This window comes from Elephas maximus, chromosome 6 (assembly GCF_024166365.1).
Source record: "Elephas maximus indicus isolate mEleMax1 chromosome 6, mEleMax1 primary haplotype, whole genome shotgun sequence".
NCBI lineage: Eukaryota > Metazoa > Chordata > Mammalia > Proboscidea > Elephantidae > Elephas > Elephas maximus.
The window spans coordinates 106,579,820-106,595,349 of record NC_064824.1 but is presented as its reverse complement, the minus strand read 5'-3'; the positions used below and the strand labels follow the sequence as shown (position 1 = coordinate 106,595,349).

Below are 15,530 nucleotides of genomic sequence, written 5' to 3'. Positions count from 1 at the left end.
CAGCAGTCAATAGCATGGAGATGAAACAAATGTATAGTAAACACTTTGTTGTGATGCTTTCTAATTCTGAAAGAGCAACCTGTTACAGGCACAGCTCCTGGTGTATCTCTGTTCAGACACAGAAAGCACTGTTTACAACTAGTCTCCTTGTAGCTACACCCTGCTACTACTCCCAAGTTCTCATCTGGGAAAACCTACACACTCCCTTGCATGTTCTCTGAGGCTCTAACTAGAACAAGGGTCCCGGCCAACTTAGTTGCAGGTTTTGAGAAAATAATCAGCTCCCATCATGGCAGGACTAGCATTCCTCCTTTCAAGGGACCAGTTTGAAGACTGCTAACAACAGCAATCAAAGCCACTTTAGCTTCTGCAATTTCCAAAAGAGATCCAGTCTGTTACAAATCCGTTATGGAGATCTCCTTTGCCGCCACGCCCTTCCCTGAGATGGGTGCCAGCAATCACACCCTTCCCTAAGATGGGTGCCAGCAGTATCACCATGACCACTCAGTTTACACCATTATCCAAGTTGTCGTTTCCAACAAAGCCACTGACAGCCACCAACAATCACTGGTCCCTCTTCTTTTTTTTTTATCAGAAGTATCCTCACTTTGTAAATACAGTTTGGTAATTCCAAATGACAGTCTTATCTAGAGTAACAAAAACAAACTCTTGCCACTGCCTGTCATGACCTGATCATCTTATACTGCTCAATATAATCAAAGGTGTCCTTTCGTATTTCCTTACAGGCCACCCACAAAGACATTTTCACTATCAAGGGAGCAACTGAGTGTCTTTGCTGGAAACCTCTCTCTGGTTGGCCCTGCCTACTGGGTTCAGGGACCTCACAGCCATCGGGGGTCCCAATCAGATGCCCCCATTAGGTTTGGTATTTTGGATTCATGTCAGCACATAGTTTTTGAGTAGCCTCATTACTAGGCCAGGCTCCTTGCACTCTCATTGTCAGCTCAAGACCCCGCCGAGCAAAGCGTCCCAGGAGACTCTTCAACACGGTGAGAAGTGGGTGACACCCAGTGATGCTTCTCAAGACAGCCCGAGAAAGGAACTTCCAAACCCATCAGACCTACCACTAAACACAAAGGACACTCTTAATAGGGAGGAGGCAGGAACAGGAAGGACCTGAAACTTATGTGTGGCTATTTAATTTTGTCCCGCCAAGGAGTGCCCATCTGTTTATCTCGTGGTTTCTGCCACGACAGATCTTCAGTAAAGAAAAAGGGGAGAAGGCTGGATCAGCAAAAGCAAATATACAATGTGTGACTCAGGCTGAAGCTGTAACCTCTCAACAGTCCAGAGGCCAGCTAATTCTTTAACAGCGGTCAAACACTTACTTCAAAGGCCAGAGGTGTGCCCTTTAAAAATGGACTGGGACTGGTAGATGGCTTTCAAAAAGCCATAAAGATATTTACTATACTATGTTGTTCTGGTAGTAAGCCTATAAAATGATTGCCAAAAATCATCTGAAAAATACATGTTAATTTATGACAAGCAGATTATTACAACAGCAACATATCAACAACTACCAACCAATGATGGAAAGCAGGGATTGTCACACCACAGCTGGAAAGGAGGGAGTATGTAGTTTTATGCCTGTTTGAGTTCTCTTTACAATGTTATTATTTAAAAATATTTATTAACATGTAAACTTTATGGGAGCAAATGAGGTACTGGACAATGGTTAGAAAGTTCACCAAAACCTTACGAACTCACATGTCCTCAACTGTAATGTCCTTGAGGATCTGGCAGTAGTCCACATTCCAGACAGCCTGATCGTCCCAAACCTTGGAGGCAAGAAGAATGGCTCCCAAAACAATTCTTTTCCAGTTAGTGGGACAAATGTCGATCTCAGCATAAGTTAAAAGCCTTTCTAAGTAAACCTGCAAAAGTAGAGCACTGGTTTTTGATTTTAGTTGTTTAAGTGCTATGATAAGAACTGTTACAATACATTGCATCTGTTTTGGGCTAGAAAATGCCTTTTATTCTTACATTCTATGGTGACTTTGCTCAGTCAGCCAGTGCAAGAGGCCAGATCCTAGTTGTAAGTCAGATACCTGTTACCTATTCTGCCCATGCAAGTTTTCAGCCCAATTTTGGTCGCAGGAATGACTAGATATTTCGGCAAAGAGCATCCTAAAGGAGGCACTCTGTTATGACTGTCACACTCAAAAAAGGCAGTATATACAGGCCCAGTGTGAATTAACCATGTTGAATAAATACTCGAGAGCCTGCCCCATGCAATGAACTATACCTGGCTGGCTGTTATATGATTTTACCGGTATGTAGTGTTTAAATATATAAAACCCTGGTAACAGTGAGCACATTTTTATCTTCCCCTTTTCACAGTAACTAACCCTTTTGTGGCGCTAGCTTGAGGATACAAACTAGCAGGCAAGAGAGCCTCCCAGTGGCTGCTGTGCAGTGCAGCACACAGGGTGGCTTCACAGATGTGCACTGCAGCCTGGTCGGCACATCCCTATGTTTAGGACCATTGTAAGGAACACGTGTATGCAAAAGCATGCTCTCACAGCCCCCTATTGTTCACACCTCCATGATCATTTCATGATAACTTGTTTTCTATCTTATGTAATCCACAGCTTAGTCAATTCCTGTTGATTAAAAGGTGGTGACAGATCAACAACCTACCAATCTCTGTCCCTGGGATTCTTCTACATCTGCCAGTTAGTTTATGAGACTGTTTCATGAATTATTTTACATGCATCAAACATCTATTCTACAAAGAACAGGGCGAAGTTAACAAAGTTAAGACTATAGAGGTAAGCTGTGATTTGTTTACTGCAACGGGTGCTCTGCATAAGACTTATATATGCTATTTGAACTCTTTGTATTGAGACAAAAAGTCAGTTTTTAAAAAGTGTGTTTACTGTCTGAAGGTTATCAGACTGTCAAATAGTTACTTAACATGACATCGCAATCTTAGTGAAATTCTGCTCCCATTCCCAAAAACTCAGCGCTCTCAAGTATCCTAAGAGGCACTTAAATTGGCAATCCCTCAACTTTCTGCCCCGTTACTGGCAAACTTGTTCTGTGCTGATACATACGCACACCACTTGCCCACTCGCCCTCCTGTGTATCAGAGGGAGTATTCCTTCCTTTTTTTTTTTATAGAGGCTAGTGGGGCCCACCCATGCCCACTTCTGCAGGATTATGATCTCTCCTTTTGAAGAATTTCTGCAGAGATTTTCCCCACTAGGAATGTGCTTAAGATGTTGCCACTACACCCCTCTGCCTCCAGGATGTTCCTCTCGTTTGTTCACAGTAGCATGTCCTGATGCCAGTTTCTCACCTCCCATTCTCTCCTTAATTTACTTTAGACTACCCTCTGCTGCTATCACTCTACTGAAACTACTCTTCCAAGGCCATCAGTGCCTCACACACACAAAGCAGAGCTCTTTATCCCAACTGCTCACCCGCTTCTTCCCTAAGGTGCTGCTGCCCCTACCTATGAGTCATCGTCTCCAATATGTTTGCAATTCTGGTTAACACTACCTTCATCAAGAACGTGAAAGAACGTGACTGATTCTTATTCTGAGTCACCACCTATCACCTCTCACCTGTATCACTGCAGCTGCCTCCTCTCTTCTCTGCCTTCCCACTACAGTCTATTCACCCAAAGCAGCCAGAACAACCTCTTAAAGTAAGAACCCTTCACTCCCATGCTCAAGATCTGCCAGAGGTTTCCCCATCATATTAGAATAAAAATTTAACTTCTTTCCACGGCCTACAAGCTACAAGGCCCCAGAAGATATGACGATGTCCTTCTCTGACTTCATTTCGTACATTCTCTCCCTCCTTCCTCACTCAGATCATACTGGCCTTCTTGCTGTTCCTTGAACACACTAAACATGCTCCTGCCACTGGGTCTTTGTACTCGTTCCCTCTGCCTATGATGCCAGATTTCCGTATCTTTGCATCATTTGCTTTCTCACTTCATTCAGGTCATTGTTCCAGTGTTACCTCTTTAGAGAGGCTCTTCCTGACTGTTCTATCTAAAACAGTAAACACCTATAATCACTCTGTCTTTACCTTGGCTTTATCTTCTTGGTATACCATTACCTGAAATAGTCATCTTTTCAAAAATATTCATTAGAAATACTGCTGTCTTCCTCTCTAGAATGTATGTGACATAAAGGCAAGAACTTTGTTCAATCTGTTCCCCTCTCTATCCCCAGTATGTAAATAGTGGCATGGATTAGGTATTTAGTGAGTACTTAAGGAATGAGCAACTTCTTGCCCAAATTCATGCTCCAAGTGATTACCAGACATTGCCACTCTGCCACCTCACAGGTACATCAAGCCTTAGCATGTCTAAAATAAACTTCCCTCTTCTAACCCAGATAGTCTTCTTCCTGCCATACCTATCCCTAGATATGGAAGTACTACTCTTGCTCTTAGAACATGCTAAGCATTCCAAATGGCTTGCAGCTCCTAAAAAGACCTGTGTCTAAGCCAGTGCCTAGCAACATGTCTCTAGTCAAAAGCACATCCCTCCCAAGTTTTAACTGGATGCGAAAGGATTAAGTACTGATTTAAGAATTCTTTCCCTCCAAACCATAAAGTTAACTTTCCTCTGTAAGTCTGCTATAGGAAGGAGTAAAACAATCCCAAACATTTGTCACCTGAATAGGATTTAAACGATAAAATCTCACCACAGTAATTCTGTATGGATGATACAAAGGTAGCTCAGCAGGCTAAGGAGCAAAGTCTTTCCAAGTTCTACTGGCACTAGCATCCCGGACAACTTCAAGAGCAGTTATAGGAGTAAGCAGGGATGGGTTAACACCCATCATTCAAGGAACAGAAAATCTGAGGCAGTAGTTCTCAACTAGGTCACACATCAAAACTGCCTGGGGACTACAGCCTGGGACTCATCTTAGACCTACACTGAGTTGATCTTTGCCTGCAGGCCAGGTAGTCTTGTTATTGTTCCCCATTCCCCATAACACAGCACATTTATGTGCCTGTGTGCATACTGCTTGTGCCTGTGTAGGCTGGGGGTAGGGAGAGAAAGAGCAGAAATCTCTCCTTTAATAGCAATGTTTTGTGATGGGAAAACCAATGGCAACACTTTAAACTACAATGATATTAAGCTTGAATGTGTGTACTTTTTGTCTTCGATAGATTTGTCTTAATAAAGTTGTGATGAAAATTTCAGGAACCTACTTTTACTTGAAAAACTGGACCATACCACGGTGTACAAGACAGAAACTTCTAAAGATGCTTTATGACAGAAGAAATGTCTTACCAAAGTTACTATTGCACATTCAGCTGTTAGCTGTGCAGCACTGAAAAGAGTACGGACAAATCTGTAAATAAATTTGTGTTCAGGATCATGCTTAAAGTATTCCTCCGGAACCTTCTCTCGCTGAAAGAAAAAAAGATGCAATATCAGTACCCACTAAAGAAAAATTCTTCAGTGATCTTAAAATAGCAGTGTTCAAATTTGTGCCCACATACTTCTTAAAATAATTTTGACTGGGTGATATATCTTTTAGTACTTCAAATATAAACAATGTGATCTTAAAACGCCCTAGTGATTCAAAACCCACTACCACCCATTAAAGAAAAATACAGGCACAAGTTTGGTGGTGTTAGGTGCCGTCAAGTTGGTTCCAACTCAGAGAGACCCCATGTACAACAGAACAAAACACCGCCTGGTCCTGCGCCATCCGCACAATCGCTGCTATTTTGAGCCCATCGTTGCAGCCACTGTGTCAATCCATCTCGTTTACGGTATTCCTCTTTTTCCTGACCCTCTACTTTATCAAGCATGATGTCCTTTCTCCAGGGACTTGTCCTTCCTGATAAGTTGTCCAAAGTACATGAGATGACTTCTCACCATCCTCATGTCAAAGGAGGATTCTGGCTGTTCTTCTTCCAAAACAGATTTATTCATTCTTCTGGCAGCCCACTACTCTTCACCTACTCCATAATTCAAAGGGATCAGTTCTTCTTTGGTCTTCCTTATCCACTGTCCGCCTTTTGCATGCATATGAGGCAACTAAAAATACCATGGCTTGGGTCAGACATGCCCCTTAAGTCCTCAACGACTATCTTTTTAACACTTTAAAGAGGTCTTTTGCAGCAGATCTCCCCAATGCAATTCGGCAGGCATTCGATTTCTTGACTGTTGGTTCCATGGATGTTGATTGTGGATCCAAGTAAAATAAAATCTTTGACAACTTCAATCTTGTCTGTTTATCATACTGCTGCTTATTGGTCTAGTTGTAAGAATTTTTGTTTTCTTATGTTGAAGTGTAATCCATACTGAAGCCTGTAGTATCTGATCTTTGTCAGTAAGAGCTTCAAGTCTTCATGGTTTTCAGCAAGCAAGGTTTTATCATCTGCATAGTGCAAGTTAATAAGTCTTCCTCCAATCATGGTGCTGTGTTATTCATATAGTCCAGCTTCTCGGATTATGTGCTCAGCATACGGATTAAATAAATATGGTGAAAGGTTACAACCTGATGCACATCTTTCCTGATTTTAAACCATGCAGTATCCCCATGTTGTGTTGGAATGACTGCCTCTTGGCCCAAGTACAGGCTCTGTGTGAGCACAATTTATTGCTCTGGAAATACTATTCTTCACAATGTTATACATAATCTGTTATAAGCCGCAGAGTAAAATGTACAATGAAACACAAGTTAACACCAAATACAAAGTACTTGGAAATAAACCTAAAAGCAAGTTTAGAAAATTTATATTGTTCCTTTCCACTCCCCCCAACAGAACTCTATCCAAATGTAAAATATTTTTAGATTTCAAAATCTTAATGATCACCATATAGCATACTTCTCTGCAATAAACCTTGAAAAAACTTTATTTCTCTGTAACCTTAAGGTACTGTCCAACACAGTAACAGCAGCCACTATTAACCACTTGAAATGTGCCTAATGCAACACAGGAAGTTAATTTATTTTATGTAATTTTAATTTATTTAAACTGAAATAGTTTTCTTGTTTTCTTCATAGAGATCTTACATAGCTATTAGGTTTATTTCCAAGTACTCTGGGTTTGATGCTATTGAAAATTATCTTCTAAAAAGATGTATCATCTGTTATTTGGACACGCTGACTCACTTTGGCACACCGATTATACAAAGCTGCAAGTTCTCACTCTATACTATCTCTTATGTAACACTCATGGGGGGCGGGGGTGTGGGATGTGGGATGACTTTTTTTTTTATTGTACTTTACATGAATGTTTATAGAACAAACTAGCTTCTCATTAAGCAGTTAGTACACATATTGTTTTATGACACTGGTTAACAACCCCATGACATGTCAACACTCCCTTCTCGACCTTGGGTTCCCTATTACAGCTTTCCTGTCCCCTCCTGCCTTCTAGTCCTCGCCCGTGGGCTGGTGTGTCCCTTTAGTTTCACTTTGTTTTATGGGCCTGTTCAATCTTTGGATGTAGGGTGAACCTCACAAGTGACTTCATCACTGAGCTAAAAGGGTGTCCCAGGGCCATACTCTCAAGATTCCTCTACTGTCTGTCAGACCAGTAAGTCTGGTCTTTTTTTGTGAGTCAGAATTTTCTTCTACATTTTTCTCCAGCTTTGTCTGGGACCCTCTACTGTGAGCCCTGTCAGGGCAGTCGGTGGTAGCTGGGCACCATCTAGTTGTACTGGTCTCAGTCTGGTAGAAGCCATGGTAGTTGTAATCCATTAGTCCTCTGGACTAATCTTTCCCTCTTGTTTTTAGTTTTCTTCATTATCCCTTGTTCCCAAAGGGGTGAGACCAGTGAAGTATCTTAGATAGCCACTCACAGGCTTTTAAGACCCCAGACGCTACTCACCGAAGTGGAATGTAGAACATTTTCTTCATAAACTATGTTATACCAATTAAGCTAGATGTTCCCCAAGACCATAGTCCTGTGGGAAATGACTTTTTAAAAGAAAATGATTTTGACTTAAGCTGGAGAGAGTGTTTTTCTTCTAGTAATCTCAAAGCAAATCAGCATGAAATAAACGCAACTTTGAGAGAAAAGTACAACCTTAATAAAGCTGACACTTACTGTGAGCGGATGTGATCTCTCATCAAAAATATCCAAGGATCTATTTGCATCTCTATAAAATAAGAATGTGCATTAAAAAATGAGTTGGGGAATTGTTAACATCTTAGTAAAATACCTGCTGGGAATAGAGGGGGGTGGAGGGGGAAGCTTAATCTTCAACAAAGCAGTTTTACAAATTCTTCTCCTGGATTTTGCCTTTAAGAATTTTCTGGCTTCTTTTTACTCAACACAAGTACTGTGAAATCTTTTCTACAGTGGCCACCCAGAGTTGCCTTTAAACAGTGACCCTCCCTAACAAGCAATGCTAGTAAACCAAATATATTTCACTCCTCTAACCTGACATGAAGCTCTGGTGGCACACTGGTTAAGCGCTCAGCTACTAACCAAAAGGTAGGCAGTTTGAATTCTCCAGCCGCCACTTGGAAACTCCATGTGGCAGTCCTATAGGGTCGCTATGAGTCGAATCAACTTGATGGCAATGCGTTTGGTTTTTGGTAACCCTACACTGGAATACACAAGAACGTTTTACAAGGCAGTAGCAGTGGGCAATAAAGTCTTTAGAACTTTAACAAGCTTGAATATGAGATTCAGATTTCCCAGGTGTTCTCTCTTTCGTTTTTAATATTTCTTCTTGTCTCTTTTAAATAGTTTGAGCTAGAAACTTGTCTTTTTATTTTACAAGAGACAAGAGCCTTTTAGTTTATAAGTTCATCACACTAATACACTGTGCTCATGTAAAACAGTGGCTCTCAAAGGGTGCCCTGAGGTCCAAATTGTTTTCATAACAATACTAACATTACTTGCCTTTTTCACCGTTTGACATTTGCAATGACTGTGTGAAAGTAGGTGAAGCTGCTGGCTCCATCAAGGCAGTGGTACCAAACCACACTAGCAATCATTGGATTCTTTGCTGCCACATGTTCAGTGTTTTTTGTTTTTTTTTTTAAGCCAGCTTTGGTTAAGAATACCCTTGATGAAACAGTAAAAATGGTGTTAATAAATCTGGACTTATCTTTTTAATCTTCTGAATAAACGGAAAGTACTCAAAAGGCACTTCTGCAGCTGAAGCATGGCTATGTCAAGGAAGAGCTGAACTAGCTGCTTTTTTTCACGGAACAGAACATTTTTATTTGAAAGTATGACTTTCAAACAAAACATAGGTATTTGTTGCCAATGATAAAATTCAGGCTTTCAAGCTAAAAATTAGAATTTTGGGAGACTTTTACATTCTACTGTGAGCTTGACAGCTCAATACGTAAGAGACTTGACACCTAAGGTTGGTGGTTGATACTAATGAAAGTGAATTTTTGACACTGTAAAATGAAATGTGAACCAATATCTTCCAATCAATGCACAGTATTATAAAATCATGTATAGGTAAAAGAGTCATTCAACATGCAAGACAGACCGATGGGTATTTATTTAACAGAGTACTAAAAGTTCATTGATGTGGTTTAAAATACCATTGTAACTAATTTAAGAAACTACCATGTATGGTGTCAAAAGAATATCAACAATTATCTGAGGGCTTTTTTTTTTTTTTTAAAATAGACCTTTTTCCAACTATATATATGCCTGAAGCTGGGTTTTCTCATTGCTTATTCAAACAACAAACTGCAAAAGACTGAAGGCAGAAGTAGATATAACAATCCAGCTTTCTGCTAGTAAGCTAGACATTAACAAGATTTGCAAACATGTAAACCAATGACATACTTTTCATTCCTTTTTTTGTGGAAAATGGTTATTTTTCATAAAAAGTATTATTTAACACGGTAGTTCTCAGAGGCGATTTTGTCCCCCATGGGACATCTGGCTATACCTGGAGACATTTTTGGTTGTCACAAGAGGGGCTGGGGGGTGATACTGGCATCTAGTAGGTAGAAGCCAGTTGTGTGCTATTGAGTCAACGCCAGCTTATAGCGACCCTCTATGACAGAGAGCTGCCCCATAAGGTTTCCTAGGCTATAATCTTTACAAGAGCAGATCACCAGGTCTTTACTCCTGCAGAGAGGCTGATGGGTTCTAACCATCAGTTAGCAGCCAAGCACTTAACCACTGCACCACCAGGGCTCCTTAGGTAGAGGCCAGGGATACTGCTAAACATCCTACAATGCAGAGGGCAGCCTCCCACAACAAAAATTATCTAGCTCTAAGTATCAGGAGCACCAAGGTTAAGAAACCCTGCTAAGATACAATTTATTTATTTTTTTAATTTCCTATTTTAATTTCTAAAAGAGTAAATACTGATTTAGCTAACATAAACAAATGCTCTTTGGGGTCCTCAATGTAAGAGATAAAAGAACACTGAGACCAAAACCAAATTATTCACTTTAATACTTTTTTTTTTTTTTTTTTATAGACATTACCTAACACTAACCTTGACAGCATGCAAAGTAACTAGCTGGAATAACAAAACAGGTTTTAGTAGAGCTCACCTGTTCTTTATGTGGTAATATATTGCTAAGGTCACACTGTGGAGAGAGAAAAAAAAAATATTTGTAATAACCGATTTCATCATTTTCTAGGTTTACGACATTTCTTTAAAAAGGGGGAGGGGGCAGGGCTTCTGTGGTTCCCAAATCTTCTAATTCAGAAGAGTTCCTCACGGGCACTTTTTCCTTTGTTAGTTCTTTGCCTTTTGGCAAAAATAGGAGAATTAGGCAATAGTATGCTGCTGAACACGATGATACATAAATTATTACGTATTTCCCACCGTTTGCCCTTCTACCCGTGAACCTTTCATCTGTACACATGCTTAAGTTTAAGCCATGTAGTTTTTACTTTCTGTGCCTTTTTAAAGTTGGTAGGCACTGTCATTTCAGTTGGTTTAGTTCACTATCCACCTGCTTCACCTGTCTTCCATTATTTCCCTAAAAGTAAATTAACAAATGTACTTTATGCCAGGAAATATTATTTAAAATCACTTTTGCGTAATTATTAGTAGAAAGTTGATTGACAAATTCAAGTATCCGTAAAATCACAAAATCGATGATGGATCTAGCCATTCTTATATAAGCAGTGCTAGTGATGCCGCATACTACTACACAGTGTATTAATGGAAAGCATTCCGAAATCAGTTTAAACGAAAACATTAATCAACAGATACTCTAAGTTACTGCCTTCCTAAATTACCCACAGCTGTTGTGTACTAGGGACCAGAGGGCTTCTCTTGGATAGGTTTTATGCTTCCACTTGCCCTCAGTGTCTAAAATGAAGCTCAAAATAATTGAGGGAAGGCAAATCTGAATTTTAAAAGAGCAGATCAATCAAATAGTAAGTAGCACTTTAAAAAGAAGCTGTTACTTCTTTGAAAATGTGCTTATGGAGTTTAAGATACCTTTTTAACGAACAAGTAACATTATTAGCGTCAAAGATGGATACTTCTATAGTGTTTCAAACAATTTCATCTCCAAAATAATTTCAAAATCACAGAATTTGAAGTTGTATGCTGAAAAGGACTGCCGAACCTTAGGTGCCACTTAATCCAACCACCCACTTTACAGATAAGAGAACCAAGGCTTAAAACTGATGTGCCCACGGTCCCATCAAAGGTCAGAAGTAGCTCTCTCTCTACTATTGGAATTACCTGACCGTCTTTAAAAACTGCCCGCCTGCCACCCCAGACATTGATTGATTGGCACTGGCTACAATTAGGACATCAGGATTTCTTTTTACATCTCCCCAGGTGATTCCAAAGTGCAGCAAAGTTTAGGAACCACTGAGTTGGGGTGAAGATCAGAATCATCTGGGGTGCTTTTGGTTATAATCATGCCTCACATCCTTACCCAGCCTACCAAAAGGTCAGCGAGTACATAAATGTGGGGAGTGGGGAGTGTGTAAGGGAGGAGAGCTTGAACTTATCTGCAGACATACGTTGTGAAAAAAGCTGCTCGCCAACCCCACTTAAGACAATATACTACTACACCCTAGTAGCACTTTCAAAATCCTTCCTGAAAGCCAAATTTGCCCTATTAACTTGCTCAGTAAATTTGTTCTATCTTATACTGAAGAATGTTCTCGGTGATCGTTTTTAAAACTTAATGACAGCAAATTAAAACTTCCTGTACTTCCAAAAGCAGACTTCTAAAAACTAGACTATTTAAACTGGAAAGAAGCATAACACCTACTTGTTTGAAAAAAGTTAGTCCTAAAAAAGCTACTTGTGAATTACAAGCAGTCCCCGGGATACGAACAAGACCTGGTTCCTAAGTCTGTCTTTAAGTCAAATTTGTATGCCAGCTGGGACAGATGCATCTGGTTCTTACTTAGCCTAACTTTAGTGCAAGGAAAAGCTCAAAGTCTCTTCAATGACTTAAAAGCCGCACGTGCAGCAAGCGGAGGTGACTGTGATGAAGAATTTGTTTCAAGTAGGGATTGGTTCAATGGTTTCAAAGTGAGGGCAAATTTACTTAACGTTAAATGGCACGGTGAAGCTGCAAGTGCCGTTCTCAAATCCGAGCTGTCCAAAAATCAGACATTCTTAACCCAGGCGCTTACTGATACACTGAAACATCTGAATCTTCTAAAGTCAAAAGAGGCTGGAGACTTTAGAGTCTGCTTTTTACCCATGGATTTAGGGCCTTGGCTGAATAAAAACATTCAGTGATTACTTGATAGGCGCCAAAGGTCAGGATTCAGTTTTTGCTGAAACACAATTTGATCTTAGCTACTGTTACAAGTGAGAGAAGAAACTTCCTTTATTATGGTTGTGAGCTTGCTATTTTCCATTAAAGTATAAAATCTTTAAAGAAGCCAGTACATAAGAAACAAAATTAAGGTTATACGTTAATTATGGTTTTAAGGTTGAAAAATTAAATTGGGGGTATCAATATTCTAGATTAGCATTTCCCAAACTGTGTTCTGAAAATCAGAGCTCATATCCTGAGATGTTAATAATATTTTCTGGACAACTCCAATGGAGTCAGGAAGCTCTGCATAGTTTTTCATTTGAGCTTGAAAGGTTTCTCTTGGGGTGTTTTGAAAACGCATCTCTAAGGTATCCCCAGAAATGAAGAATAGTTTTCATCATCATGACTCTGTTCACATTTGCTTACGTACAAACCTGACCATAGCTATGTTTCCAACACTTCATCTCTTTATTGTTCTCTGCTAAACAAATTTCATCATACAAGAAATTAAACTTAAGAATTTGTTTTTTAAGACTGGTTGGGAAGGGGAACTGAATTTTCATACAGAAACACTGCAGAGGGGAAAAGGCATGAGGGGGAAAATCTGACAAAATTTCAATTAAGTCTAAATGCAGATACACTCTGGTGCCAGTAGGGGACAAGCTGTCCCTTCTTCCCAGAGTAGCTTCCAAAGCAGTACACACTGTCTTAGGCCTGTTACTCATAAAGAACCAATATTTTCCTGAAAACATCCAATAAAAAGCACCTCCTTCTCATTGTGTTCAGCAGTGTCGTGACAACATAAATCCATGAAATAAAGAGGTATACTTTTCCTGAGATTCCTTGTTTGCTAAATTGGCTTCCCCTTCTACCATGTGCTATAGAATTAAAATGGAAATTGAAATTCATATTTAGGTCCTTGAAATTAGTATATACTTGACACCAGTTTCTTAAACTGATCACTAGAGAGGACAATCAAATGACTAAGACAATCAAGTATAGCTTGGTGCTTTTAGCATAGGGAGTCTGTCACTCAGCCTTGGCAACCTAATTGTACTCACCATTTTATTGTGGTTCTAAGATTAGGCTGGCTGACTGTGCTGTCATCTAGAAATATTGTTGAGCATGAGCTATACTTTTTAGTAAGCTGCCCTGGAGATACCTGAAGGGGAAGGGAAATAGAAGAAAATGTCACAGTAAGTTAAATCTATAAAAGTGTGTTTTTCCTTCCTTAGTTAAAATGTCAAACGATAAAGCATTAGGAAATTTCCTGCACTTCATGAACTGCCTGAGTGTGATATCCTGTGCAGCCGGCTATATGGGAAACCCTTGGACATTCTAAGTTCCACAGAAAGCATTTGAGGAAGGTGTTATAAAATGTCATCTTGCTTTGGTATCTCTAATCTAATCTGACGAGTATCTATTACAAATACTATTTGTTATTATTTGGAGGATTAAATTCGCTTTCAAACCAGAAATGTTTTTAATTGTATCTAAACTCACTTGTTTCCTAAGCTAGTCAGTTCATGTGTAACTTATTTTTATAATTTCAAAAACAAATACAGCATGAAACATGAAAATAATGTAAAAGATTTAGAATAAGATTTCAGTGTTTTTTTCCTTAAGTACTGAAAAGCAGATGAGACTTTCTGCTATTTCTATGACTCATTTATTGCAATAAAATGTAATGCCTTAAATAATACTGACATGAGAGCATTTTACTGCAGTAAATGAAAGAGAAGCCAGTAAACTACTGATAAATGTATTAATACAGAATACAATGTGATGGAAAAAGCGATGTTTGAAAGTCAAAGGCTCTTTGTGCCAGGCTGCTCCGTCACTAACAAGCTAGTGTGCCAGAGTCTCTCTGGGCCTCAGTTTCCTGATCTGGAGGATAAAAAGAGTATTGCTTCAAGTGTCTCTCACACTCAAAAACCAGAGAACATAAGTAACCCTGGAAGTTTACTTTCGCTTCATGTTTAAATAAAACTGCCATTACATTACTCAAGTGAAAACCTCAGAGGACACTTTCCATTCATTTGAAGAATTTATTAATTTTAGTCTAAAGACATTTTGCCCTCACACTGCTGTGTCTGCCCATTTGCAATGCCCCTTTCCTCCTCCTTGTCCCAGCCAGCTTGACCCCATCTACCTTCTCAGGACCTCTAGCAACAATCAACTACACCACAGAACTGTTCTTTTGTATAGCATGCATCTAGTTTAACACTTGTTACATGATAGCAATTGCTTGCACGGTGTCCCCCTGATAAGACGGTACACTTCTCCAGGGAAGGGAGGACTCGTCTACCTCCAGCTGCCAAGCACAGAATCTGGGGCAAATTAACTGTTCAACAAGTATTTGACAGATTTTCTTTTTTTTTAATCAATCACAATTTGGAGGGTAAATCTTACTACAGATACAAATTAGTGAGAATTTATCTGCAGTGATATAGGAGAAGTGGCAATGAACTTGTAGAGCCCTCTAGAGAAATTAGCTTTAAAACACTTTAGAAGTATCCATTTATTTGCAAAAATTTCAAGGATATAGCAATAGTCAAATACTAAAATAGCCTGAACTATGTTAAGACATTTCTGTTCTTTAAAAATAAAGCCAAATATCCAAATTCAAGTCACTTTAAGTAGCTGAATATAACAACAGCATTCTTTAGACCACAGAGTACCAATGATTTTAGTGTTTTGTTTTTGTTTAGTAATTCAGATAAGCCTTCCTTCCTCCTATTAATATAACATCATTTTACCACGCTGTTGCAACAAGTACACAAAAGGTAGGGCAGGGGGAACTGGCTGATGCTTTTTAAAGCGCAGAGCACGTAAAGACTGCCA

The 15,530-nt window shown here is 39.5% G+C and overlaps 1 protein-coding gene across 2 annotated transcripts in view; it reads right to left on the bottom strand.

Moving 5' to 3' along the window:
- CCNYL1 (cyclin Y like 1) overlaps nt 1–15,530 on the bottom strand; it is a 41,829-nt gene that overhangs the window by 4,215 nt on the left and 22,084 nt on the right. The window contains exons 4-8 of one of the 2 annotated variants that reach the window (XM_049887985.1): nt 13,748–13,848; nt 10,494–10,529; nt 8,059–8,110; nt 5,282–5,401; nt 1,729–1,895 (exon numbers count right to left, since the gene is read on the bottom strand). In XM_049887985.1, the coding sequence (XP_049743942.1) occupies nt 1,729–1,895; nt 5,282–5,401; nt 8,059–8,110; nt 10,494–10,529; nt 13,748–13,848 (476 nt within the window). The remainder of the gene's footprint in view (nt 1–1,728; nt 1,896–5,281; nt 5,402–8,058; nt 8,111–10,493; nt 10,530–13,747; nt 13,849–15,530) is intronic. The other variant, XM_049887986.1, reaches the window with a different exon arrangement.